This window comes from Natator depressus, chromosome 20, assembly GCF_965152275.1.
Source record: "Natator depressus isolate rNatDep1 chromosome 20, rNatDep2.hap1, whole genome shotgun sequence".
NCBI classification, from domain to species: Eukaryota; Metazoa; Chordata; order Testudines; family Cheloniidae; genus Natator; species Natator depressus.
In genome coordinates, this window is record NC_134253.1 from 6,365,018 (window position 1) to 6,392,779 (window position 27,762).

At 46.9% G+C, this 27,762-nt stretch overlaps 1 protein-coding gene across 1 annotated transcript; it reads right to left on the minus strand.

Annotated features, from left to right (window-relative positions):
- On the minus strand, window positions 1-27,762 carry LOC141975062 (maestro heat-like repeat-containing protein family member 2B). The gene is made up of 22 exons (XM_074935230.1): window positions 27,675-27,762; window positions 26,550-26,701; window positions 25,865-26,008; window positions 23,046-23,138; window positions 22,502-22,571; window positions 22,271-22,384; window positions 21,456-21,529; window positions 18,534-18,657; window positions 16,972-17,081; window positions 15,994-16,146; window positions 14,667-14,821; window positions 13,368-13,530; window positions 12,725-12,918; window positions 7,730-7,867; window positions 7,398-7,509; window positions 5,540-5,686; window positions 4,176-4,358; window positions 3,138-3,293; window positions 2,506-2,640; window positions 2,122-2,224; window positions 949-1,014; window positions 1-115 (listed from the first exon to the last, which is right to left on the minus strand). The coding sequence occupies exons 1-22, from the start codon at window positions 27,730-27,732 to the stop codon at window positions 18-20; spliced, it is 2,742 nt and encodes a 913-aa protein (XP_074791331.1). The 5' UTR covers window positions 27,733-27,762; the 3' UTR covers window positions 1-17.

The window sequence follows — 27,762 nt, forward strand, 5'->3', positions numbered from 1 at the left end:
TCTCTTTGTCTCCCGCTTCATTCCCCAAGCACTCGGCCAGGACAGATGTCATTTAGGACCTCAGTTGCCACCAGCTGGACAGAGGGACTTGGGTCTTTCTTGAGGACCTGGAGAGCTGAAATGACAGAGGACAACATGTTAGTGTACAGACTGTCAAATCACAGCTAAGCGTGACCACAGAATCTTGAAGTACCAGAGCAGAATGATCACATGGTAAAATGTGAAACTGGGCTCAGTCCTTCTATTGGGATGGAAAATACATGAGAGATGAATATGCCTCACTTTTCATATTGTCACCTGTGCCTGAAATAGCTGGAGACTTACTACCTCTGAATACCACGCTACAGAAGCTCTCCAATATAAAGAAAGCTTTAGGTTCCTCCATTGGCTCCCTTCCATGCTCCCAACAAGCGGGGAGGCCCTGACTCGACCAGAAAGTCATCCACTCTGCTGTAAATGGAAGAAGGTCCATTGTTTCAATAGCTTCCACTTTTAAGTTTATTTTCCTTCTCTATTCAGGAGCCACTGTCTGAGCTCCAATAACCCTGGAATTGAACAGAGGCCAGGTCCAAGCTGGTTTGTGCAGGATGCAGGGCACCTACTGGAAGAAAAATTGCTGGTGGGAAATTGGGAGTAGCAGAAAGTGGCTACAATTTCTCCTCACCTGGGGAGTCCACAGAGAGCCAATAAAGCCCAAAGAGTGGATAGCACTGGCTGCGGAGGGGGCCTTGCCAGAACAACCAGGAGATGCACGGACTCACATCACACCCTCTGCAGCTGCCTCCTTCAGGGGAAATTAAAGCTGACTTTCTACTGGGCAAGAGTGAATTTGTCCTTTGGTGTGTGGCTGATGCACTTTGCACCAGTGGTATCGGTTACTGCTGCTTGTCAGCTAAATTCCTTTAGAACTCACGGATGAGCAGAACTTCAGCTGTATTTATTACTTACACATCAGCAGATGTTCCAGGTCTTGCCATTTCATATGCTGCCTGTCTATGTGTTCCAGGATGATGCCTAAATACACAATGGAAAACAAACAACAACCATAAAACCTTCCCTTGTTGAGTGCAAAGTGATATTAGCAGCCCCTAGACAGGTCTTTGGCCTCTCCTACTGTGGGCCTAAGGGTGAGCTGTGGGCAAGAGGATGCTAGTGCAGTTTAGAGTCCACACTGAAGAGAATGAGAAAGACTTTTTTTTTTAAGAATGTTTACACAAAACCCATTTGCTTTAAAGAGTCTGTGTTCCTCTTGCCACTGCTGTCAGTTATTGGAGACATACTAAGCTAGTGTCTTGGTCTAGTGGTCTGAGCAAAGGACTGGGGCCAGGAATAAGTGAGTTCTAAGCAGGGATCCCACAAGGTGACTGATAGGTGAGACTTAGGCCACAATGCCTGCCTGTCTCACCTGGGTATGCTTGGGAGAAGAGGGCACAGGGCCAAAGCGGAGGAACCTTTTGCCTCCTTGACAAGGTGGTGTGGCCAGGAACCTGAAACAGCAGGCGCTGAGGGCAGGTGGGCTGCATGCCTCCCAATGATGAAGTAGTAGTGAAGAGCACTGAGCAACACTGTGGGTGGGTCTGCACTTTGAGCGAGGGGAATCACTCCCAGTTCAATGGGACAGGCCCACTCTAGCTCGGACAGCGCTCGCATGCTAAAATTAGAATGTAGCTAAAGCAGCACGAGCAGTGGGAGGAGCTAGCCACCTTGAGAATCGACTTTGGGGTTTGGATGGGACATACTTGGGGCGGTTAAACCTCCTGCTGCTCCTGCCATCGCAGCTACTCTCTATTTTTAGCACTCAGGGCTAGTGCGGGTATGTCTCATCAAGCTGGGAATTAGACCCCCAGCTCCAAGTGTAAACATGCCCTACGAGACAGTGTCCCAGCCTCTACAACTAAATGACTGCACCGTGCTCTCCCTGCAACAATCCCAAAGCACTTTATAGCAAGTCATGATTTCCTCCGACCACCACACTGGAGAGATAGGGATATTAACATCCCCATTTATGTATGGGAAGCTGAGGCACAGAGAGATTAATGGCAGCTCAGTGCTGCACAGTGGGATTTTTTTCTCTCTCCCTCAATGGGAATACCAAAAGGGACACTGGGCATCATCTCTCACCAGCTAACTTGGCTGCAACTGCCCGGATCTCTTCCCAGCTGCTACAGAAGTATGTGATGGTGCTTTTGTACAAGTTCTCCAGCAGCTCAGCATTCTCTTTGGCCTAGAGGAAATCAGGGACACATGAGCTCTCTCTGGCTAGAAGTGCCTTTTGACTGCCAGCACATGCTTTTACGAGCCACAGGTAAATCAGAGAAAGAACAGGTGACTGGGTGGACGTGGGAAAAATGGGGATCTGTGGCAGATTTACATTTCCCGTCACCCTCAGTCATATATCCCACTCTGACCGTTATTTCCATTACCCATCACACATCCCCCCCACACCTCTACACCACCACATGCCACTCCAGTCAAGAATCTCAGACACTTCAACAGCTCACTCACAAGGTGTCTGCAAATGTCCACCTGGAGCTCTTCAGGCTTCAGCTCGGCTGTACCATCAAGGTGTTGATTCACGGCAGCTTGGAGCCTCTTCAGTCCCAAAAACGGGACACAGAGGTGAAACGTAGCTCTGCATTCCTGAAAAAAAGAAAGCATGTCACACCATTTCATTGTTCCCTACGGAGTGCTATGGTCATTCAAAGGGAACTCATCTGCTTGACTGCTCATCTATTCCAGGATAAAAAGGGATTCATCTGGATGTAATTGGCAGAAAACATGCAGGAATGACTAATAGAGGGGAGAGCTTCCACTGCAACCTGGAGGTAGCATCAATGTCTTTTTGGAACAGATCTACCTAGGAAAGCTGCTTCACCAGGTCTCTCTTCTGTTCTGGGGAGGCAGGGGCCTGGGATGCAGAGACAGACAGGAATAGAGAGCTGTCGGGCTCAGACCCATGACCTATCCTGGATTCTGGTGAGGCAGCCATGGACCAACCTGGCGGGAACTGACTCAGCAGGAGGGCAATGAACTGAGGGGAGAATTTGGGCCTCCAGAGCAGGCAGGAATAGCAGAGCTCCCCTGGCATTGGGAGGAAAATTCCTTTGGCTTAGTAAATAAGTCACTCTCGGTCTTACCACTGAAACCCTGGGGTTCGGGTCTTGCAGGTGCAGCAGAAGTGTGACCCAGCTCTGTCTAACCTGCTCGGCGAAATAGCCCTTCCATTTTCTTTTGGTCAGGCGGGCCAGGATGCCAAATAGGACAAAGGACAATAAACGAAGAGCATCGTCCTCCTACAGCCAAGAAAGCCCCACAAGTTAGTAACTAAGGGACAATCACATCATGTACCTCGCACAGCCATCTCTTCTACGCTAAAGTCGAGGGATTCCAACTACAGCTAGTCGGAAACACTTTCATGAACTAATTTTTGATTCGAATTTGCTGATTCATCAAACTATTTTAGCGACAGTTCCATTTGGATGAAATTCCTCCAGAAGCCAGGCAGGGTCCTTAGAAACCTGCCTGCTGTCTTGCCAGTGCACCCATTCAGCTCCTTGGAAGCCCATCTAGCAGGCTGACTGGGATCGTGGGCTTCCAAACCCCCAGCGTCTGGGACCCTGGCTCTCAAATTTGCAACTCCCTGGCACTTCTAGCTCCCACAGTTTCCTGGGTTCCCAGCACCGGGATAGTCTGAGAGCAGACTGCCCGGACCCAAGGCTTTCAACAGAGCTCGGCTGAGAATAGTCATTGTGTTTCACAAAGAGTTTTGAAGTTTGGGGAGAGGGATTCCCACAAATAGGAACAAAACCAAAATTTGAAATCTCAAAATTCTCTGCAAAACGGAATCATTCCAACCCTCTCACGTAAAAATGGTATAGAGCAGGCCCAACACTCTCTATTGTACCTTGGAACCCACTTTTCATGGTTATCTAGCTACCTAATCTAGTATTCAGACTTTCTTTGAGGTTCTCAGTGGCAAGAAAGAAGAACAGAAGGGGGAGACTGTGGGAGCAGGGATGTCATCCCCATCCTCCTAATGTTCTCCTCCTCCGTAAAACACCTCTCTTCCCTGGGGCCGAAACATCTCTTCACTCTGACATGAGCAATGCCCAGGGAGTAAATGGAGTCTAAATCAAGATCGGTTGAACTGGGGCTGGAGAGTTCTGGTCACATACATTGTCAAAGTAGGTCCGGATCCGCTGGGTGAGGTCTCTGAAGGAAGAACCTATGTCCTTCTCTTTCAGCTCCTTCAGGACTTTGGCCACTGCTTTCATGCTCTCGCCAATGACTTCAGAACTGAAAGGGTCACTTAAGGCCCTGATCAGTATGACCATAAGAAACTTCTTGTGCTTTTTCACCTGGACAAACATACGACATTAAAGAACACTTATCACTGATCACACTTCTAATACGTTTTCTTTAGCAGTTATGAAACTGTGGGGATTTCATCTCCCCCTCCCACCCCCCGGAGACCTATAGCTATATTTCAGACCAGCTTCGAGCTACAATGAGCCAAACTTGGTGCCATAATACACCTGTGTCATCCTATTATTAGATTCCTAGTTACTTAGATTCCAAGGCCAAAAGGAACCCTTGTGATTATCCGGTCTGACCTCCTGCATAACATTGAACTTCCCCGAAATAGTCTCTGTTGGAACTAGAGTGTATCTTTTAGAAAAACGTTCAATCTTGATTTTAAAATTGCTAGTGACGGAGAATCCACTACAACCCTTGGTAAATTGTTCCAATGGTTAATTAAAATTACCATTAAAAATCAATGCCTTATTACCAGTCTGAATTAGTCTAGCTTCATTTTCCCCCATTGAATCTTCTTATCCCTTTGTTGGCTAATGGGAAGAACCCATTCTCAAAATGTGTTCCCCATGTGAGTAGTTCTAGACTGTCCTCAAGTCACTCCTTAACCTTCTCTTTGTAAAGCTAAATAGATTGAGCTCCGTGAGTCTATCACTAGAGGTATCTTTTCCAGTCCTTTGAGAATTCTTGGGACTCTTCTCTGAATCCTCTCTAATTTATCAGCATCCTTCTTGAATTGTGGACACCTGATCTGGGCACAGCATTCCAGCCGTGCTCACATGAGTGTCATATTCAGAGGGAAAAGAACTTCTTTACTCTTAGTCAAGATTCCTCTCTTTCTGCCTCTAAGGATCATTTCAGCCCTTTTGGCCACAACTTCGCATTGGGACACCTTATGTTCAACTGATTCTCTGCCATGACTCAAGTGGTTTTCAGCATCATTGCTTCTTGGGATAGAGTCTCTCATCCTGTAAGTATGGCCTGCATTTTTTGTTCCTAGATGGAGACATTTACACATGGTCATATTAAAGTGCACAGATTGTTTGCTTATGCCCAGCTTAGCAAAGGATCTAGCTTGCTCTGTATTGACTGCAAAGAGGTTACTCGGGTATGTGAGAGAGCAGAATTTGGCCTAGTGCATTGTGTGCAGCCTCTGTAAACTCCGAACAACTATTTCCCTTGGTTTCTCTAGTTATGCTGCATTCTAGTCAGTATTCTCTCTTACCTTCTCAGGCGCCCCATAGACTAAATTTCCCAGGCCTCTTACAGCCATCTGCCGGACAATGCTGTTCCTATCATGGGACTTTTCTTCCAAGATGTGTAAGACTGGCTTAAGGAACTTCTTCTCCCTGAGCATGGGATCACTCATTAGCTGAAAGAAAATCAACCTGTCCATTAGCCCCAATAGAATCATTAAGATTGGGAATAGAATTTGAGCAGACATGTCATACACTAAAAACAACAAGGAGTCCTCCTACAGCCCCACTCTTGAGGATACAGACAAATATGGCTACCCCTCTGATACTTGGCACATAATACACTCTAACTTTAGTATTCCACACAAATGAGAAAGGTCTACAAAACATGGAGCTTTCCTTTTGGGCACTAGAATAAGGATCCACTCACCTCTTGAGAGCCTCTTAGTGGCTGGGTATGGTATCACAGTCCTTTTCTCACCCCTGGTGCACCCTGCCAGCCGTCCTCAGTGAGTCTTCCGGGGCTCAGGCCTCTGGCTGAGTCCCAAAGTCCAAATGAACCCCTTCTGGGGTAGTCAAGAACAGTCCCATTGCCCTCACTAGGGTCTCCAGCCCCAACTCTGGGTCCTTTACATTCTGCCCTTTGTTCAAGCTCTCCATTAGCATTGTCCCCTCCATGGGGCTTAGGCCACTGTTGGTGGTAGGGGAACCTGGGTCTGCCCCTAACTCTGGGTTCCAAACCATGGATCCTATAAACAGGAGCTAGGCACTGCTTGATTTCAGTTCATTGTCGCTTCTTCCTACCGGCCACTTTTAGCTTCACCCTCACCTCAGGGTTAAAGTTCTTTGGGACTCTCTTCCTGAAAACCCAGCTTAAGTAAAGGCTGCCAGAATCAAACTCTGGCTGTCCCCTGAATTTCTGTGGCCAGAGAGCAGCGCCCTTTCTTGCCCCTCCAGTTCCTGCCAGGAACTGACCTGCTAAAGCCCTTCAGCGCCTTTTAGCCGAGCCTGAGGGGCTCGGATTGGCTGCTTTCATGAGGCCTCTCTAGACAGACCCAGATTGGGGGCTCTTTTCCTGGGGCAGGGTGTAGTAGGACCACGGGGCCTCTTGTAAGGAGCCTTAAAGCCCAGGTACAGCTCATCACAGGCACAGAGAGGTTGTTTTTCTTAGAACCAGATAAGCCCCAAAGATAGTTGCTTAGCATAAGTGGGAAATATGATGCAGATGTTGGAGGAAGACTGTGGAAAGGGAGGATGCTCCAGCAGGTATCCCCACACTAGTCTAGGACTTAGGAGACCCAGGTTCCATTTCCTGCTCCCTCAAAGACTTCCTGTGTGACCTTGGGCAAGTCACTTAGCCCTTCTGTGCATCAGTTCCCTGCCTGTAAAATAGGAAACATAGTGCTTCCCTACCTCGCAGGAGTGTGGTGGGGATACAGACATTAAAGAGTTTGGAGGTCCTCAGATACTAGAGTAATGAGAACCTAAGATAGACATTAATGTAGTTGTAGGTTGCTTGGTTGGTAGTATTAGGACGCTCGGTTCATTCAGAAGATGTGCTGAGCTAAACCAAAATCAGGAGCTGTTGGTTAGGATCAGCACTAGGACTTGGCAGAAGAGGTCCACTCATCCAAACTCTGTCCGTATCTCTCTCAGCCAGCACCTGTGGTTGTGTAGCTAGTATAGGCAATGACGGCAATAAAAACCACAGAGAGAGAAGGACTCAGAAAGGTATCGTGAAGTTCCTGGTGAGGTTTCCATATAAAGGAGGACCTCTTCTACTGTCTAAAATGACAATTCCTCCTATGAACTGAACTGTACAACTCCCGAAAGAAAGGCAGACAAGAGTCTAATGGTGAAACTGCTCTTCAGAGCCCTGTGTCTTACCTGGGCAAGGAAAGCTGTGCTGGTGACTCGGTGGTTTTCTGAGGGGGAATTCACCCAGGGGAGGAGGCTCTGTATGATCTCAGGTGTTATGAGTCCAGATCTTAGCAGAATACTGGAAGACAAAAGAAACTGCTCATGGGCTAGATTGCACACTTCAAAAACTCAGCTGCTCTGAGCATACAGCTCTGATAGCTAGGAGTGGGAGCTGTGTGTTTCCACCCAGGACACCCCCGCACTCCCCGCCCACAAAGCTATAAATGGGAGGTTCCCTCTCAGCCACTCTATTGGCTACTCATTCCCAAGGATAAAATGATGCCTCCTAGATCTCTTACCTCACCAGCAGACACACTCCCTCATGGTGAGTCTTGGGGTTTTCCACAAGAATCCAAGTCCTCTGCTTCCTGAGCGCTCTCACCAGTCTCTCATTCCCACCCTTGAAAAGCACAACTTCTAATGCTTTGATAGGAAGCCTGGGGAAAGAGAGGCACAGAACTGCAGCAATCAGGAGGAAGGTGCAGCTTGAACAGAGAGTCAGGAAGCCCCGGTTACTTCTCAGGTCTGCTGTTCAATCGGCAGTTCATCCATTGGCAATGTCCTGGACACCAGTGTCCCTGGAAGGACTTGATGCTGGGAGGTAAGTTTCAGTCTCATACATCTCATAGGACTAGTTTTGCTAGGGACAAAATTTTGCAGTCCTTTTTCTCTTTCTGCAAGGAGTATGGGCACTAGCAGAGTACAGTGATATGGAAAAGATACATGATCAGGACCCAGAAACAGGGGGCATAGAGTGTGGTGATCACTAATGGACATTTTGGGGTCATATCTCCAGATATGAGGTGACAGAGTGCTGAGGGTTTGCACTTGAGTCAGCACTCTGGTCACTATTCGTACTACTTCGGTTCCTCACAGAAGGCCTAATTGGATAGAGGTGTACCCGATTACGAGGTCAGATTGGGGCTAGTGAGTCAAGGAACCAATCATTCCATTAACAGGGAAACTGTATAAAAGGACATGGGCAGGAGCCCTTTGAGGGGAACAGACAGAGAAAGAAACTTGGGTGACCAGATGTCCCAATATTTGGGGCTTTATCTTATACAGGTGCCTATTCCCTCCCCCCCCCCACCCCCATCCTGATTTTTCACACTTGCTGTCTGGTCACCCTAAGAGAAACAGAAAGACAAAAAGCTAGGAGAGCCTGACAAAGTGAGGTCTCTGAGTGGAAACACCTTACCCCCCGCCTGACTTTTGGAGAAGAGTTTAGAAAGTTGAGATACAATATAAAGGTGCTATGTATTGGTAGGGGGATTAAATAGACTATACGTTGGTGTTTACAAGCAAAAAAGTCTCAACGCGGTCTGTGTTTGTGGAAGACGTGGGGGTGTAACACCCCTCTCTGTCACAGCTGGGGGCTCATCAGGGATTTCCCTGTTATCTATGCAAATGGAGAGCCTGTTGGAGAAGCCGGTGTAGAGGTTTGGCAGTCCAGGTGATGGAGGGAACACTGAAATGGGTGATGAAGCAGCAAAGAGAAGTGTAGAACAGGGGTTCTCAACCTTTCTGTTTCTGAGCCTCCCCCCACCCTCAACATGCTAGAAATACTCCATGGCCCAGTTCCAGGCCTCTGCCCTGCCAGGCATCAGAGTTTGGAGCTCCTGGCTCCAGATTTTAACCCCACAGGGTGCAGGGACTTGGGGCTTTAGTGCAGGTGCTGGGCTCAAGGCTTCAGCTTTCTGCCCTGAGCCCCAGCTAGTCTAAAGCCAACCCTGCTTGGCAGACCCCCTAAAACCGGCCCGGTTGAGAACTGCTGGTGTAGAACAGTGGTCTCCAAACGTTTTGGCTCTCGCACCCCCAGGGTGACCTGCCGCAGACGCGCCACCGATGGAAGACCTGCCGCAGGCGGGCCGCCAGAGGGGAGCACCAGCCGTGGATGTGCAGAGCTGCTGCCGAAGGAAAAAAATGGCGGAGTGCAGTCCGGCGGCGCTACTGCTCCCACGCACCCCCCGGGATCATCCCGCGCACCCTAGTTTGGAGATCACTGGTGTAGAGGACCCGACAGACCTTCCAACAATCCCAGCAGGCAGAAAAACAGCCTTTCCTTGCCTGGTAGGTTTAACAGCAAAAGAGTCGGCAGGAATTTATACGGGAGCAAGCCCAGGTCTGGCAACAACTCCTCCAAAGTTTGGTGAGTCCCGTGACAGGAAATGGAAACCAGGCACAGGAGATCAGACTGTAAAATGGGACCTGCGAACAACCCCGATGTGGTTTTGGTTACTCTTCAAGGAGGAGCAGTGAGACCTCCTAGGGACAGAACAATGTGGGCCCTTCAGCTGACACCCTATTTAACCGGGGAAGCACATATAGGGCTTTTAGTGATGAGCAGGCAAGAGATTATGACATGATTAAGGCAGCCATGCTGGACGAGGTGGGGCCTGTCCACAGAAAAGTACTGCCAGAAATGTAGAGTTGAAAGATGGATTGAGGGATTATGCCTCTGTGCATTTGGACAGAAATTAAAAGATTGGGCCACTCATTGGTAAGGCCAGATACTCAGACTGTGGGGGAGATCATGGACTCTATGGTTTTGGAAGTTTCTTCAGAGTCTCCCTGAGCATACCCGAGTATGGGTTCTGTGGCGCCAGCCAGTTCATCTGGACCCCACAGTTAAAGTGAGAGGAATTTGCAGAGGCGGACATTCCCAGAGTGAGTCAGTGGTTTAAGGGACTAGATTTGAGAAGGACCAGAGTGCCTACTGCTGGGAAGGGCAGCAAGAAGAAGAGGGAGGAGCCTCAAGGAACTGTAGTGGGAGCTTGGCCTACGGTGTGCTTCCGACATGGACCTGAAGGACATCTAAAAAGAGACTGTCCGAAAATGGACTGTGGGTTTGCCCAGTTTTGTGGTTGGGACAAGACTCCTAGGCAGGGAAGAAAAAAGAAAGTACCTACCGTATCGGTCTGGGTAGGGAGGAGCCACCAAAGGGACTAATGGACACAGCTTCATCCTGTTTGCTAATCAGGCAGGAGTTAGTGAAACCCCACTGGATACTTCCCAGAGGTAGGATCAAAACTGAATACCAGGTCCATGGGGACAATAAATTCTGCCCAATGGCAGAGGTGACTCTGAAAATTAAGGGGAAGTTTAGGCAGAAACATGTAGGGGTAGTGGATGGATTGCCCCACTGCCTTCTACTGGGCATAGACTGGAATCCCTTTCTAACAGGGACACCAAGGCAGGTATGGAGGCCCAGGAGGGTGGAAATAAAACCTGAAGGGCCAGGTAAAGAGGAAATATACGTAAAGGGGCTGGAGGAACCTAGACACGAAAGTATAGACAAGAGGGAGGAGAAAGAAAACAAAGGTCAAGCGTAAAGGTGACTTAAGATCATCCATTGGGGTCAAACAGTCATCAAAGCCCTTACCACCAGCATCTCAGGAGCAGGCATCCCTAGAACACTTTGGAGGGACTCAGAGCAGTCTGTGTCCATGGAAGAGGCCGGGGCACAGCCTACCACCCCGTCACATATAGGTACCTAAAATGGGCCTGCACATGGGCCAACAGCATGAGCAGAATATATACTCGTGTCTGCAGCGCCAGCTGGGTACCCATCCATCTGAACAAATTCAAGTTTTGTGGACAAAACTGAGGCACCCATCTTGAAAACCTGACCCACTGTGGCCACTACATAAGATCAGCCTTACTGGGTCAGTCCAATGGTCCATCTACTCCAGTACACTGTCTTCCAACAGTGGTCAATGCCAGCTTCTTCAGCAGGAATGAACAGAACAGGGCAATCATGAAATGATCCAATCCCTGTTGTCCAGTCTCAGTTTCTGGCGGTCAGAGGCCTAGGGACACCCAGAGCTTGGGGTTGCATCCCTGACCATCTGCCTAATAGCCATTGATGGACCTGTTCTCCATGAACTTATCTCATTCTTTTTTTTTTTTAAACCCAGTTATACTTTTGGCCTTCACAACACCCCTTGGCAATGAGTTCCACAGGTTGACTGTGTGTTGTGTGAAGTAGTACTTCCTTATGTTTATTTGATACCTGCTGCCCATCCGTGAACAGAGCTGAGATCCTGGTTTCCTAGGAAAATTCAGAGACATTATAAAACCATGAAGTCTGTAATTTGAGCACCTTGTTGGCATGGAATAAAGAAACACAACAAGAAGAGAAACTAATAATGTTGTCAGATTGGTGGGAAATGTACATGAATGTGCTACCAGAGCTGAAGTCAACTGAGGACTCAGGAATCTTAGTGTTAACTGGCGAGAGCACAGAGTGGGTGCCGAGGGGCCTGGTACGTACATTCTAGCTCACTAAAAGATTGCCCCATGAGTCTCAAATAAAAGCCCATGTCACCAATATCATTGTGAAACACATGTACAGATGCTGTGTCAAGAGTCATGGATATGCATTGAAAATTACATTCTTAGGATCTGTGTCTTGGGACTAGTCACCAGGAAAGGTGACAAAATGGTTTTCTTTCAGGCAAGAAATGTTTATCCATCTCTTTGTTTACATGTACATTAAGCATGTAGGGTTCACATTCAGTTGAGAAGGACTGTGAGAACTTCAAAGAAAGAAAAGTAGCAGGAAGTAGACAGGGGGTGGGGACCCAATTTTGGGGTATACATCAAAGGTTTGCTCTAGTCTATTTGGGGGACATCTTTCACTTAGGAAGTAGATGGACCGCGAGTTTGCTTCATGAAAGAGGGGTTGCGATCAGGCTTGGTTGAGAACTTTGGGTGAGAAACATCTTTAGACAGGAGGTTAACCTGTTGGTTAAGTTTAGTTTCTAGGAGCAGGATATGATTTCATTTGAAATGTAACCATTTTTGGCTTGCATTCTTACTCACGGTCACTGGAATCTCTGTTCTTTGAGAATCTCGGTTCTTGTTTTCACTAGAAATATATCTAGGTGCTGTGAGTTTTGCAGTACAGAGTATAAGTATCTAGTGTAGAGTCTAAAGTAGAAGTAATAAACTGGTGTGTCCTGTTCCATTGGGAACAGCAGGCCTGATCATTCTGTGGGAGTTCAGTGGATAAAGGTCTGGACACTCTACGGAATGGTCAGAAGACTCGGGGGTTGGTGTGTGCCTGTCATTAACCTGTACAAAGAGACTGAGGTCTGAGGAGGCCTGGGTGGCAGCATTTGTTTTGCCAGAGCCTGGTAGTTTCAGGGAACTGACCCACAGCAGGCACAGACAAGACTTCCTCACTCAAAGGGCATGTGATGGTAAGGTGCCTCGTAACCCTGGGAACTCCTGGGGAGTGTCACACAACTCTACTGGAATTCTCTTTGTTTCTCTCCCTTCCTTCTAATTACCGGCAAGGGTTGCCCTCCGTAAGTTGTAGCCCTTCTCGGATTTTGCTCGGGCTGCTTCTCGTTGGCAAAGGCAGCTTTTGTCCGAGGGTTTGGCTGACCTGCTGCAGGAGAACAGGAAACAACTCTGGGAGCAGTTCCTGCACAGCTTTGCTCGACTGCAGGGCTGACACCACCTCAAAGATGGCACATGTTGCCTGAAAGGAGAGCATGGTAAAAAAGGAGATCTCTTCCCAACACCATCACACCCTCTCTCCCAGTCTGATATCTGCTGTACTAAATTCTCCCTTCTGCCAGTAACTTGAATGACAGCGAGCAACTTGCTTAACTCGTGGCTCACTTTCCCACATCTGTACAAATGTGTATGACCTCCCAAGGCATGCTGTGAGTCCAAAGGAAGATTTGCAAAGCACTGTGAGAAACCTGCTCCAAAGACTTTCTAATGGCCAGATAGTATTAAGGAAATGAGTAACGTAGCTAAAACTGCCGTATGTGGTCCACAGACAGCAGAGCCGGACTCAGGGAAACAGTCCATCAGAGGAGAAGTGCCCACACACCAATATTATACCACACTTCCCGCTTTCCATCAGCAGGATTATCACAGGGCACAGGAAAGCCTGAAAGACGTGTCTGTCATCTAACTTACTGAGAGAGGTTCAGCAGCTGCCAAATGCCTGTCAATTTCTGTCTCTGAGGTGATGCTGCCTTCTGTTCTTGTTGGAGTCTTTATCTTCTCTATTAGGGCTCGTAGGACTTGAGTGGCAAGCAAGGGGTCTCCCCCCAGAGATCTCCACAGCTCAGCGGTGTCACTGCAGTTTAACAGAAGTTACAGGTGAGCCCTGGACACTTTTGTGGCTCACACTGAATGCGTCATATTTTAGTAAAGACCAAATGTTCTCCTTGCCTATGATGAGAGAGTTAGGAGTCCTGTCCTCCTTTAACTCTCCTCGTGTTTCAATATTGAGTTTCCAGTTACAGAACTAAGTTAAGTGACCTAGTCTTCCTGCAGCCTAACCATTAATACTAGACTTTAGAAGGACAGGACGCAGAACGCCAACCTCACTTCCTGTTTTCTCCACTTCCCAGTCAATATGGAATCATGAGCATGTGGCTCCCAAAGATCTAGGGTTTGGAAGGCAAGTGGATGAAAAAAAAGCCAGATTCCTACTCGATGGACATACAACTATGAGAACGAATATTCATGGCCATCCTATGTCCCCTTCACAAATGGTGTCCCTACCCTCTGTTTGCCAGAAGCTGGGACTGGGCAACAGGGGATGGATCACTTGACAATGACCTGTTGTGTTCATTTCCTCTGGGGCATGTGGCACTGCTCACGGTCGCAAGACAGACTACTGGGCTAGATGGCCTTTTGGTCTGACCCAGTATGGCTGTTCTTATGGTCTTAGATTCCAGCACTGATAACTGATAACTCAGTTAGGGATCTTTAAACGAAATGATGGATCTGCTTCCAGTCCACTTTTAAGTACCAAGGATGGCAACTCTGCTCTAGCAGCCACACCCTCACTGATGCCAAGCAGAGGTCTGATGATAATATTGGCCCTAGTCTTTGCAATCGGCCAGGGATTAGCACTTGAAGCTGTCATGCTACCAGGAAACCAACAGCCACTGCTCATTTCCAGAGTGAGCTCAATTCAGGCGTCTAGAGAGGTAGATGTTTCCAACAATACACTCCAGTTATGCCAGTAAAGATAGGTCTTTAGGATGTCAAAGCAGCTATTAATGAATGGAAACAGAATGACACTTAATTTCTCTCCGCACCCCACCTTAACATGTTCTTGGACCTTCCTGCAGAAAGAGCCAGGCTATTAACCCTTAGGAATGATCCCAAACTGTCTGCTGCTTAAATGAAGCCCTACATCTCCTAGTAAAGCTGTGGGATCCATGTTTTACCAAGATGAATGCAATAGGTAGCGGTATATACCTGTCCATCGGCAGACCTTTGCTGAGGAGGCTGGAGATCATTGCCTCTTGGTGATGGTGAGCTAGAATGGACACTGCCTCCACCAGGAACTGCCTCAACCTGCCCTCCTGGATAGTAGGCATGTGGCGATATAGTATAGCCAGGATATCGGGCACCTGGAAGGAACAAAACCAGAAAGAAATGTCCCTTTTTCTTTCTCTCCATTCAGTCTACAGAATCAAAACCTTTCTTTAGCCATTTGCTGCTTTTTTAGAAATGCCTCACTTCAAGAAGCAAATGTTCAAATACGTCTGCGTAACTTGAACCCACACAAATTGCCCACTCACGGCTGTAAAAATTAACACTGACACACACATAGACATACCAGGTAATTTAATGTGGTGGTGCCCAGCTATGCATTACATAAACCAGTTCACATGCACAAAAGGCGGCTTTGCTTGCCCAGATTTTGCAGGTGTGATTTAAGCAGCCAAATCTGACCATTTGCCTCGAAGAATGCAGAGCTCATCAACAACCACAAGCACAAACTATGCAAGTGCTTTAAAGACAGTGTGTAAATGCCTGGGACTATGAACAGGGGACTACCTCTCATATTCATTCCTAGCCCTTCACATCTTCAAAACACTGTGCAAACATGGCAGTTCTGCTGCGAGGGTTCCCTGTCCTGAGGCCTTTCACCAGCCTTGTTAGAAGATTTGTGGAGTGCTCCTTTCATCTAGCCCTAATGCACTGGGCTCCAGAATAAGGCATATAAATAGTGGATCCCAAAGACACTAGAGTTTTCTCCCTCCCTCCTTCTCTTCTTAAAGGGTAGGTCTACACTGCAAAAAAAATCCCACAGCACTGAGTTTCAGAGCTCAGGTCAACCTGGGACTGTGGGGCTTGCACGATGGGGCTAAAAGTGGAGCTGTTCCTGCTCGGGCAGGAGCCCAGGCTCAGAAACCTGGCAAGAGGCTGGCAATAGCCCAGTGCTCTTTTTAATCCATGTAGCCCTTAACCATAGGCCTCCTAATACCTGGAGGCCTCCAAGTGCCAGTCATTCTGTCTTCTTGTATTTTCCCCAGAGTCTGTTTTCTCAAGCCTTTCTTGGCTGAATACTGTGGCAACAAGCTAGACCAATAAACAACCAACCATCTTCCTTTTCCCTTGGATTATCTCGGTCTACTGCTATTGATTCTGCCATTGCCTATCTTAGGGTAGAAACAGAGATGGAATCGACTCTATGTCCGAGGGGGAGAAACAGCAAGATTTTTCTTCCTTACACATGAGGGCAAAGATCAAAAAGCCTAGAGTTCAGGCAGAAAAGCTCTCCAGTTCCCAGTTTTACCTTGTCCAGCATGGCATCTCCACGCTCCATCAGGATGATCTTCATCCACAGTCCAGCTGCCGCAGCACAGGTGGGGCTAGCAGACAGCAGACCACCCAATGTGGCCTCAATAAAGTCTGTGGCCTGTTCCGAGGGAAAGTACTCACTAACAATCTGGGAACAAATCAAAAACAGGAGAGACCGCAATGATGTTTGGCTCCAGCACTTTTAAAAATGGAAAAAAAGATACATGCATCAGCAGATGGTGAATTAGCCTCCTGTCTAGCTCGCCATTTGGGATTACAATTCTCTCTCTAGTCTATAGACTACATTTTTGTCTTCTACACTAATGATATCAGATTAGAGGCAAAGACTCTGTTGCACAGTGAGCACAACATTGTACTGGATATGCAGGAGGTAAGATTCCCCTTTGTAGTCTCTTACATACACTGCATCTTTTTACAGCACATAGAATTCACTCAAGAGAGGCGTGCACACAAATATCGGCGAAGGCAAACCCACAAGGTGACAGAATGAATCCTGGGTGGTTTCTCAGCTTGATGTTCCACTAACACAGTTTTTCTCCTGGATGGCTGGATGGCAGGGCTGGCTCCAGGCTCCCGCCGAGGAAGCTCGTGCTTGGTGCGGCAGATTGCAAGGGGCGGTGTTCCAGCCAAGCTTAGGGCGGCATGGGGGCTCTTTTATTTCATTATTTTTTGTGCTTCACCGCTCCGGATCAGTGAAAAAGCAAGAGCTGGCCCTGCTGGATAGGTACATGTGTGCGTGTGCATTTTCATGGGCGTGCAACATTCTGTGGAATCTGGTTTTTACGTGGCATTCAGAGCACACATCTATGAAAAGCATCTTGCTGGTTACGAGCAACCAATGCCCCACTCCCACAGCTCTCTCCGAGTATGGAAAGGCATCATGAAAGAGCAAATGTCAAATGAACGGTGGCCGGTCATTCGCACATCCGCACAAGCTTTTTGAGTCAGTTACCCTGGCCATTTTGGAAGATGCCTGAAACAGAGCCTCGGGGTCTGGAGCTGTTACTGCTTCACGGAGACATCTCAACTCCTCCTCTGCTGAGCCCAGGTTTATGGACTGGCCTGGAGTGGAGAAAAGGAGAAAAAGTACTGTAACGATTAAGGAAACTGAACCCCTACTGCATGGTTCTTCATACGGGAGGATCCATGTGCTATGTTGTCATCAGCATAGTGTAAAATCTTGGCCCCACTGAAGACAATGGCAAAACTCCTGGTGACTGGAATGGAGTCGGGATTACACCCTGAAATGTCTGAACGTTACCAGTCGTGGTATGTTATTGTGAATGATCCAGGATTGAACAAGCTCTGTGTTCAGCTTGGAGCAGCTTTCTGTGGGTGCCTGGTTTCAGTAGTCTCTCTGCTCTCACTATTTACATCTCAGCTCCTATTCAAGTGCAACTCATGCAGGTAGATCAGAGGTTCCAGTTCAGAGGTGAGTCCCTCCCCCAAACTCTCCTTGTAAAAGAGACGGGGATAGACAAAAAACTTCGGCAAGAAACCCAGGCTCATCAGTCACTTCTAAACAATGCTGGGATTACTATGTTGTACATTCAAAGGTTGGAGTCCCTTATTCTGTTTCTGAATCACCAACACTGTTTTTAGGACTGATTAAGAATAATTGGAAATAGGGTGACCAGGGGTCCCGATTTTATAGGGACAGTCCCCATTTTGGGGTCTTTTTCTTATATAGACTCCCCTTCCCCCCCCACCCCCTGTCCCGAGGTTTCACATTTGCTGTCTGGTCACCCTCATTGGAAATGGCCTTAAACGATAACCAAGCTCTATCCTTTAACATCTAACCATTAGGTGAAAAGAATATCCTACTCTTTCACAAAGGGGAAAAATGGCCTCTACTTACTCCAATAGCTCTGAATGCTCATGACAGAGGGCTGCTGGAAGAACTTTTTGTTTACAGAATTATTCCAGGAAACTTCTCCAATACAGTCAGTGGCAGGGGAAAGAGAATGAAAATGTTTAGTACCAAGGGCTTGTCTCCATGGAGATATTCAAGAAAGCTAATCCACATTCATTTTCAAAATGCATTAGTTAAACTTCATTCAACACCTATGGGGACACACTTATTTAGAATTAAAGTGGCCTTCATTCAGGTTAGTTTCATTCATGGAATTCACTACAATTAATAAGGCCCATTTTAATTCAGAATCCGAGCACCCACACATGTGTTTAATGCCATTTACCTCATGCACTTTAAATGGACACCTTTAGTTCATTTGGATTAACTTTCCTTAGTGTCCCTGTGTAGACAAGCCCTAAGGAATTTAGCGCTTATCTACCTGTATGCAGACCATTGATTAGTTGTACAGTTCCCAAAAGTGTGCTAGGCTCTTTACACATCAGAATCTTCTCTTCTAATGAGGTATTTACAAGATGCCCACCATTCTGTTATCTAAGCAACAACAGACAGGACAGAAAGAACTAGATAGGCAGAGAAATGGACATTACAACAGTGAAAGAAGGTGAAGAATTCCTTATACCTGCTAACGGTCTCCTCACCTTGTATACAGAGAAGGCAGCTGATACAGTCAACCACCCACTGACGGGACGTGGCCAGCGAATCACAGCTGAATGGTGCTATTTTTCCAATCAGAGATCCAAACCGATCAAAAGTTCCCTGAGTCTAATGAAAAAAGAATGAAGAACGAAGAATGAATGGCCTCCAGTTGGACTAGACTTCACTTGCCATCCTTATTGTTCAGACCAGTCAGCTCTGTGTTTTTGGGGAACCAGGGCGCAGTATCTAGCCTGTCTGACTCATGAAAGACACCCCCCGCCCCCACCAGTCTCTGTTTGAACCAAAACCCATCAGAGAAAAGGCTTGCAGAGAACAATGAAGGGTGTTGGGAGTCACACCTAGACCCCTCCGGAGAAGGGTGACAAGATTAAGACATCTCCATTTGCATACAGAATGAAGAACAGAGACAACTCCCCTAGCCTCATCTGCATGAAAGATGGGATAGGAATTAGCATGAAGAATGAGGGACAGAGAACCGCACTCAACTCTGGGACCAGAAAAGCAGGGACGCACTGCATCATGGGAATCCCTGCTCCAGATGCTAATGAACCTACGCCTGCACACACCTAGCTCAGCAATTATCAGACCAATTCTAGTAATAAATCTTTGTTATCCTAAAATACTGAAGCAGCCTAGTTGCCTTGTGAGCTCCCTGGAAAAAACCACCACCCATAGCCAAGAGCGATCAGCTCCTATTGTCTAGCCTAAAGAAAACCCTTGAAAACCCATCAGTTTACCCATAAACAAATCTAGTGTTCTCCCTTGAACCATTGTATTTTCTCTACAAAACCCCCTACCTATGCCCAAGTAACGGTTCTGATGTATAGACCCAAACTCTGCTTCAGTTCCACTGGGATTCCATCTCCTGACTGATTGTGCGGGGGGCTCTGCCTGTCTCCAGCACTCAGGACCCTGAGCTACCACCATCACCTGGGAACCCCGCCCAGTTCAAGCCTCATGGAGTGGGTGATATCCCCCCCCCGTCCCTCCGTTTTTTTTTTCTTCCTCAGATATTAACCTTTCAAATGTAACCATTATGTTTGTTTAGCCCTCCTTGTGTAGTTATCACTATTATTCAACAAATAACTTTTATGGTTCAGCTGGTTGCTTCTCTCTCTCTCTCTCTCTCTCTCTCTCTCTCTCCAAATTTTACTCTGTATTTTCCGCTTCCCCCATTTACTCTGCAGCAACCCTTCTTTTACCTAAGCTAAAGATCCCGGTAGTGCCCAAAAATACCATGGGGTTTGCTCATGAAGTGGGTCACTACCAGTACAATTGTAACGTGAAAGTGGGATAAGGATGTGTTAAACTTGGGGCACATAAGAGGGGAGCAGCTGGAAGTGCTGCGTAACCCAGCCCAGTGAGCACAGGGACATACGAGAGGATCAGCTGGAGAGGGCTGATGGACCTGGTCCGCTCAGACTTGCTCTGCTAGTGTGTGCGTGCGTGCGCGCGTGCTCATCTAGTTCTAGGGCGGGAGGGACCCAGCCCTGGGGAACCGAGGTCCTGCAGGGTAGCTCCATTGGGAGGGCACTTGCAGAAGGAAGGAGTAGAGCTCCATAGGAACACACAAGTGACATAAGCAGCACAGTAATAGAATTACAGACCCTCCCCCTCTCCCCAAGAAGAGTAACCCTAACCAATGAGCCTACCACAAAAGTAACAGGCACATCTGGTAACACTGTGCCCCTGATTCCTGTACTGTACTGGGTAATGCACATTGGAAAACATAATCCCAATTGTACATACAAATGGATGGGGTCTAAATGAGCTGTTATCACTCAAGAAAGAGACCTCAGAGTCATCGTGTGCAGTTCTCTGAAAGCATCCGCTCAACATGCAGTCAAAAAAGCTAACAACATGTTAGGAACCCTTAGGAAAGGGATCGATAAGAAGACAGCAAATATCATTATGCCACGATATGAATCTACAGGACCCCCACACCTTGAATACTGCGTGCAGTTTTGGTCATCTCATCTCAAAAAAGATGTGTTAGAATGGGAAGAAATACGGAGAAGAGCAACCAAAATTAGGCCTATGGGATAACTTCTCACCCAAGGGAGATTAAAAAAAGAGCGACGTTTCAGCTTGGAAAAGAGACGACTAAGAGGGAATATGCTAGAGGTCTATAAAATCATGACTGGTGTAGAGAAAGTCAATAAGGAAGTGTTATTTAGCCCTTCACCTAACACAAGACCAAGGGGTCCCCCAATGAAATTAATAGGCAGCAGGTTTCAAACAAACCAAAGGAAGCATTTCTTCACACAATGCAGTTAGAAGACAGGATACTGGGCCAGATGAACCATTCTTTTGCGGGAGGCAGGTTAGCCATTCTTATGTTTTATGTTCTTAGCTAGTTAAATAGAAATTTTCCTTTACCATCCTGGGAGCCTAAGAACCAAGAATGCATTTGTGACACTGGCAGACCAGGCAACCTGTGTATGACCCATAATAACTTAACAAGAGGCACTTCCACTGTATCAAGACAAAAAGAAAAGGAGTACTTGTGGCACCTTAGAGACTAACCAATTTATTTGAGCATAAGCTTTCGTGAGCTACAGCTCACTTCATCAGATGCATACTGTGGAAACTGCAGAAGACATTATATACACAGAGACCATGAAACAATACCTCCTCCCATCCCACTCTCCTGCTGGTAATAGCTTATCTAAAGAGATCACTCTCCTTATAATGTGTATGATAATCAAGTTGGGCCATTATGCTTTTGATTTTGTCTCCTTGGATTAGAAACATGGATACATTTAACACCGGCAGGAGAATGACATGCCTTCTCTATTCTGCAGTCTCTCATCTGGATCGGAATGAAAGCTCCACCCAGATATCCATTCATCCCATAACACTGAAAAAATTGAAATAGTTCACTGTTCCACACACAATCTTACCGTAGCATTCTGATCACTGAGAGTGGATTTCACTGCCTTCACAATCAGAAGCTTTTTACCTCTTGTCTCAGGCACTGAAAGATAAGGAGAGGTGTACAGTACTTCTTTGTTCCACACACACTCACTTTCCACACTGGAATTAATCCTGGATTTCAAAGGGCCCTACTTAAGAATAGTACCAAGCTTCTCTCCTCTACAGAATCAGTGGGGAAAACGTAGGACCAGATTCTGGTCTCAGTTGCACCAGTGTAAATCTAAAGTCATTCCATTTCTCTAAATAGTGCCATCCTACTACCATGATGGAAATATTATAAAGGGGTTTGATAGACTGAGGTGACTGAAGTTAATCTGTGTTTACACCGGCATAACAGGACTCAGAATCTAGTCTAGAGTGTATAATACTTAGGATTCTCGAGTCAGGAGTATTATTCTATTTTTATCTGATTATTATTAACATGCATTAGCCCCAAGTTAACTTCTGTATTTGAAGTTGAAAAAGACCTTGACAAATATCTTGGGCTACATTCAGCACTTAGTTGAACCTGTTGATTTCCATATGGGGCCATATGGGAGTAACTTAGGGCAGCATTTGGTCCCTTAGTGGATCTCCAAACCACTGGTGACTGTGTGTTCTAGAGCCTTTGTGCCCCAGGTGCAGAGGTGATGAGTCTGTTGCAGCCCTGCCGTGCCTACAGAGCCTTGGTTCTTTAGCTCAATCTCTAGTAGCTCAAGCTTTTAGCTCTGGATGTCCTCAACTCAACCCTCAGCATGTCGGCCAAGAGGGCAGCTGGCACAGTTGCTCCTGTGTTACTTACAGTGAGCCCCAACAATAGCTCTCAGGAGCTCTAAAGACGCCACACGAACGGCCTCATGCTCAATCTCCTGCTGCTTGTGTAGAAATGCCAGCAGGTCATCAGGAGAAGAACGGGCTACAAGGGAAGAAATCACATCCTCACTGTCTGCAGAACTCTTCTTCTTACCGTGCCTCACAAAGGTAAGGAAGTAACAAAGAAACCACTGTGTAACTCAGAGTCTCTTCCCCTTACCTAGCAGAAGTACACAATGGAACAGCTCTTTGTGGTTTTCTATGCTGAGCTGCTTAGCTGGAGAAGAGATCTGGGGGAAGAAGGGAAATGGTCAAAGAAAAACTAATCAGAAGCAATGGAAAAGAAAAATGTTCAATTAATTTCTAAGCTTCCACTTCCTGCTGGTCCAACTAGAGGTCTGAACCCCAGGGAGATGGTCCTGCATGCACAGCAAGACTCAAAGACAATGACCACTACATTAGATAAGAGAAGCTAAAGTGTTTTGAGCAGCAGAGCTGACCTAATCAAGACCCAGCCACAGTTTTTACTTTACAACTCTGACTCCCCCTGGTAATCGGCTTATGGTGAAATTGCTTTACAAACTGAGCTGGATAGTAGCTAAGAAAATGAGAGCGCTCCCTGCTTACTCTTGAGCCTGCAGAAATCAGTAAGGCATGAGGAGGTCCCCAGGCTCTGCACGATCATTCCATCGATTTTTCAGTGTTAATATGCTTCAGATCTGCTGTGCCTAAGCTCAAGGGATCCAAGCAAAACCACTCCTCACCTGGTTGTGCAGAGCACTGCAGATGGCTTGAAACTTCCCTTTAGGTAGAGGGATCTTATATTCACCAGAGACCTCCAAGAGCTGGCTCAGACTCTGCAACAGAGGGCGAAAGTCAGATGGTGGGCACACAAAGGAGCCATATGTAGTGACTGAAGCAGATTCAGGGGATTCCTAGATTCCAAGGCCAGACCGGATTCTTGCCATCATCTAGTCTGACCTCCGGTCGGTATGACACATGCCATAGACCTTGCCCAGAATAATTCCCAGAGCAGAGCTTTTAGAAAAACATACCAATCCTGACTGAAAAATCGTCAGAATCCGCCTCGGCCCTTGATAAATGGCTCTAATGGTTAATTATCTCACCATTAAAAATGTACGCCGTATTTCCAGTCTGAAAGTGTCTAGCTTCAGTTTCTAGCCATTGGATCAAGTGACATCTTTCTCTGCTAGACGGAAGAGCCCATTAGATAATAGGAGTCCCTCATGTAAGATATTATATAGACTGTAATTAAGTCACCCTGTCACAGGATAGGTCCACCCCGTCAGGGTGGTATCAGGTTGAGGAGGAATTGAAGTAGATCTGGAGTGGCCCAACTGGCCTAGTCTCCCTAGCTACCACAGCAGTCCGGGCTCCTAGGGCAGCATCGCCTAATGGTCAGGATCAGTGCAGCAGCCCTTGGGTGAGGGTCCGCAGCCCAACAGCCTGAGTCACTCGGGCTGCCCTTCTAGGGATGGCAGTGCGGCCTAGTGGCTAAAGTCAATAGACCCACCCTTGGCTGCAGGGCAATGCGGCCTAGTGGCCAGAGTCGATAGAACCACCTTTTGTGGCAGGGAAGTGTTGCCTAGTGGTGAGCCCTTCTCAACTGGGTCCTACCTATTCCACAGGGCCCCAGCCCAGGGCGCAGGGGTATCTGCCACCAACTCAGCGGGGATCCTTCCAAAGCATGCTGAGTCAAGCCCGCTACCTCAACTGGATCAATGCTTCGTCCACCTAGGCTGCTTCCCACCCGTTCTTCCGCAGCTGGGAGTCTCAGGGATTCTGGGGTCTCTCCTCCATCTCTGGCATTGGGTGCCTGGGGGTCAGCTGCAGCCACAGTCCGGCTGGCCTCTGAATCCTGGAGCACTGGCAGTCTCTCTGCAGGAGCCTGCAATGCGCCTCCGCTCCCTTCGGCAGCCATCCCAGCCTGAGCTGAGCGGCTCTCTTTTGTATCCTGGGTCCAGCTGAAGCATGCCCAGCAGAGATGAGGGGGCATGGCCTCCTCCGCACACAAAGCATGATTAACCCCTGCTGAACCAATGCGGGGTAGGTAAACCCCATCACACACCCTTTTACTTTCTGTGTATTAAACTAAATAGATTGACTTCCTTGATTCTCCCTCTGTAAGGCATGTTTTCTAATCCTTTCGTCACTGTGGCTCTTCTGTCAATTTATCAACACCCTTTTTGAATTGCGGGCACTAGAACTGGACACAGGATTCCAACAGTCGTCAGACAAGTGCCACATTTAGAGGTAAAATAACCACTGTGCTCCTCCTTGAGATTCCCCTTTTTATGCATCCCAGCTTTCGCTTTTTTGGCCACAGCATGAGTTCATGTTCAGCTGATTATGGCCCATGACCCCCAAAATCTTTTTCAGAGTCACTGCTTCCCAGGACAGCATCCCCCATCATGTATGTGTAGCCTAAATCCCTTGTGCCTAGACGCATACATTTACATTCAGCCGTATTTAAAGGCATATTCTTTCTTTGCGCCCAGTTTGCTAAGTGATCTAGATCACTCTGAATCCATGAGCTGTCCTCTCCATTATTTACCATTCCCCATTTTTATCTCATCTGCCAACTTTATCAGTGATGATCTTATGTCCTCTGCCAGGTTATTGATTAAAAAAAAGGTGAAAATCAAATTCCTTCCTGCATCTAACACACTTTTCTCCTTTGCTGCTTGAAGCTTCCAGGATGTCTCGGATGCCATCTACATATTTTACTATGTTTACACAGTTGTGTAGTGCCCTGATGCTATCAAACAAGTCCATGATGCATTGGTTCCCTCCAAATCATGGGTATTTCAACCCCCAAAGTGACCACATACTCTGTACTAGAAAGCTTCAACCAACATAGACGGTGAGTAAATATCACTACCAAGAAGTTAGAGCTGTCTCTTGACTTCATTTACAACTGTGTAGCCCCACTGAAGACAGAATATGGCCCCTTACTTCTCGCTCATGTGGTACTGAGGGGGGATGAAATAGAGAGACAAGGTGAGTGAGACAATATCTTCAATTAGATTATCACACCCACCTTGTCGCTCCAATATCTTGGACCAACATGGCTACAACAGCACTGCATAGAACGGTAGATGAAACAGACGGGCAATGATTTTATATCTATTGAGTTATGCAATGCAAAGCAATGACCCTCAAGCCTCCTTATTATTAATTTTCAACCGTTGACAGTTGGCTTGGTACCGACAAGAGACAACATATGGTAGCCCCTGCTCTGAGGAGCTTATGATCTAAAAGAGAGACACAGAGTTGACAGGATGTTTTGGGAAATCACAAGGAGGGAGTATCTTGTTGTGCAGGTGTTTTGTTTTTTATCTCCTTCTCCTCCTCCCCAGGAAACAGAGGATGCTTTTCATCAGAGGCAGTTACCTACAAATCTTGTTGCCTGGGTCACCATGTGTATAAACCCAGAACTTGTGTGCCTATTTATTATCTAACAAGTCACTATCTAGACCAGGAAACCCCACTGGCAGCAAATTCCTCCTGCAGTTCATACATGCACACACAGAGACAGTTACCTTAATGAGTGGTACCTCACCTTGGTGACGTGCAAAACATCAATTTCCTCCTTATATTGCTCAAGGAGCCATGAGATCTCTTTAAATATCGGATTTTGCGGCCCCTTTTTGTGTAGCAGGATGCCCATCATGGGACCAAGGGCTTTGATGATGGCCTGCTTGAGCTGCATAGATGAGACACAGAATTTATGTTCCTACGAATTCATTTAATATCTTCCAATAGGCACACCTTTTCTACTTCTAATGAGTGCAGTTTCCCTTGTTCCACTGTCGGAACGGTCCTATCCCAATATTTCCTGGTAAAGAACCAGGACTCGTAGGGTTGGTGTCAGGATTATATTCTAATGCACCTCACAACTAGACCAGGTAAAATATTTCCCCAGATTAGTATGCATTCTAGGCCAACTCATCCCTGCTGTAACTCCACTGGGGCTGAATGGACTTAGACCAGGAATTAATTTAGCCCACTATCCCGGGTTCATCTGCACATTAGGTGCACAAAACTAGACTCCATGTACACTGGGTACAGACCGAATTTCCATGATGTGGTGACATTATAAACGTATGGGTTTTCGATGTTTTACTTGACAATCTGTTCCATCCAAAAGGACCTACCCTTAAATGCCATCATCACAAAGAGTGCCAGACACACAGAATGTAACATCACAATTTCCGCTAAAGGTTTAGAAAGCCAGCAATTCTCACCTCCAGCTCCTCACAGGTCAGCCAGTTGCTGGTCACATGACAATATAAGGGAAGAATTTGATTGCAGAATTGTGATTCACCCATTCTGGGGAATGGGCACTTTTCCCAGTTCATAAAATATACATTCACTGCCCTTGACCATTTTTCCAGAACTGCACGGAAGGAGAGAAGACAGGCAATGTGAAAAGGACATAGTAGTAATGAGGAGAAGTTGCTTTCTCAGAGAAGACACCCAGGCCTATCGTTTACTCCAATTCCATGGCAGCTACTGCTCAGTTCAGGACTAGATGCTGAAATCCCATATCAATTTGGAGCTATTTCTCTTTCCCCCATTCCATTTCTTGTTTCTTAAAAGGCTTTTTTCTTTGTACATCTTTCCATCTTTTTTCAATTACCATCATTTGAAGACTCTCGTCCCCTGCAGTTATTGTTTATTCAACCCGAACACTGTATGATTTCATCCTGAGTTACAGTTTGTCTGAAAGATGTTCAGTGCCCCTAACTGCCATTGGCTTTCCTGGGATTTGAAGGTAGTGGGGAGCACTTTGCCCTAAAAGTAGGTGTGTCTAGTGTCCTTGCTAAGACAAATTAGGGCCCAATCCTGTTCTCTATGAAGTGGATGGCAAAATTCCCATTTCCCTCAAGGGCACAGGATTAACCCCTTAGTGAGCATCACCTGAAAAGCAAAGGAAGAGAGAAGTGGAGAAGACAGAGAAAGAGGGTGAAAGGAGATGATGATGATGAAGAAACTGAGGAGAGAGAATGGGTGGAGGAGTGGGAAACAGGGGATTTTTAAATGTACAGTAATGAAATCTGCTCCCTTCACCTCCTCCCCCAGGAGCCTCCTGGCAGAGGGGCAGCTTCAGCCTTTGTGTCTGTTTATTTTAAACGATATGTGTGAGTCATAAAGGGCCTGAACTTACAAATGCTCAGCACCTCCTGCAAAGTAAGGAGCACTCTCAACTTCACTGAGTGCCATGGGAGCCAAGGAACGCAGCACCTGGTGCAATCCAGGGAAGGGAGCACAGTTCAGGGCCTGTTTGCAAACTTGGTCAGTCACTTAAATCTGTACCAAGACCCCCTAAATATCCATTTGGGGCACCTACAGGAAGTGCTGGCACTTACCACCACAAAATGCTTGTCTCATCCTGCTGTCCTTGACTAACTCCAACATGGAGATCATGTCGTTCAGGATCACTCCCACAAAAGGGAT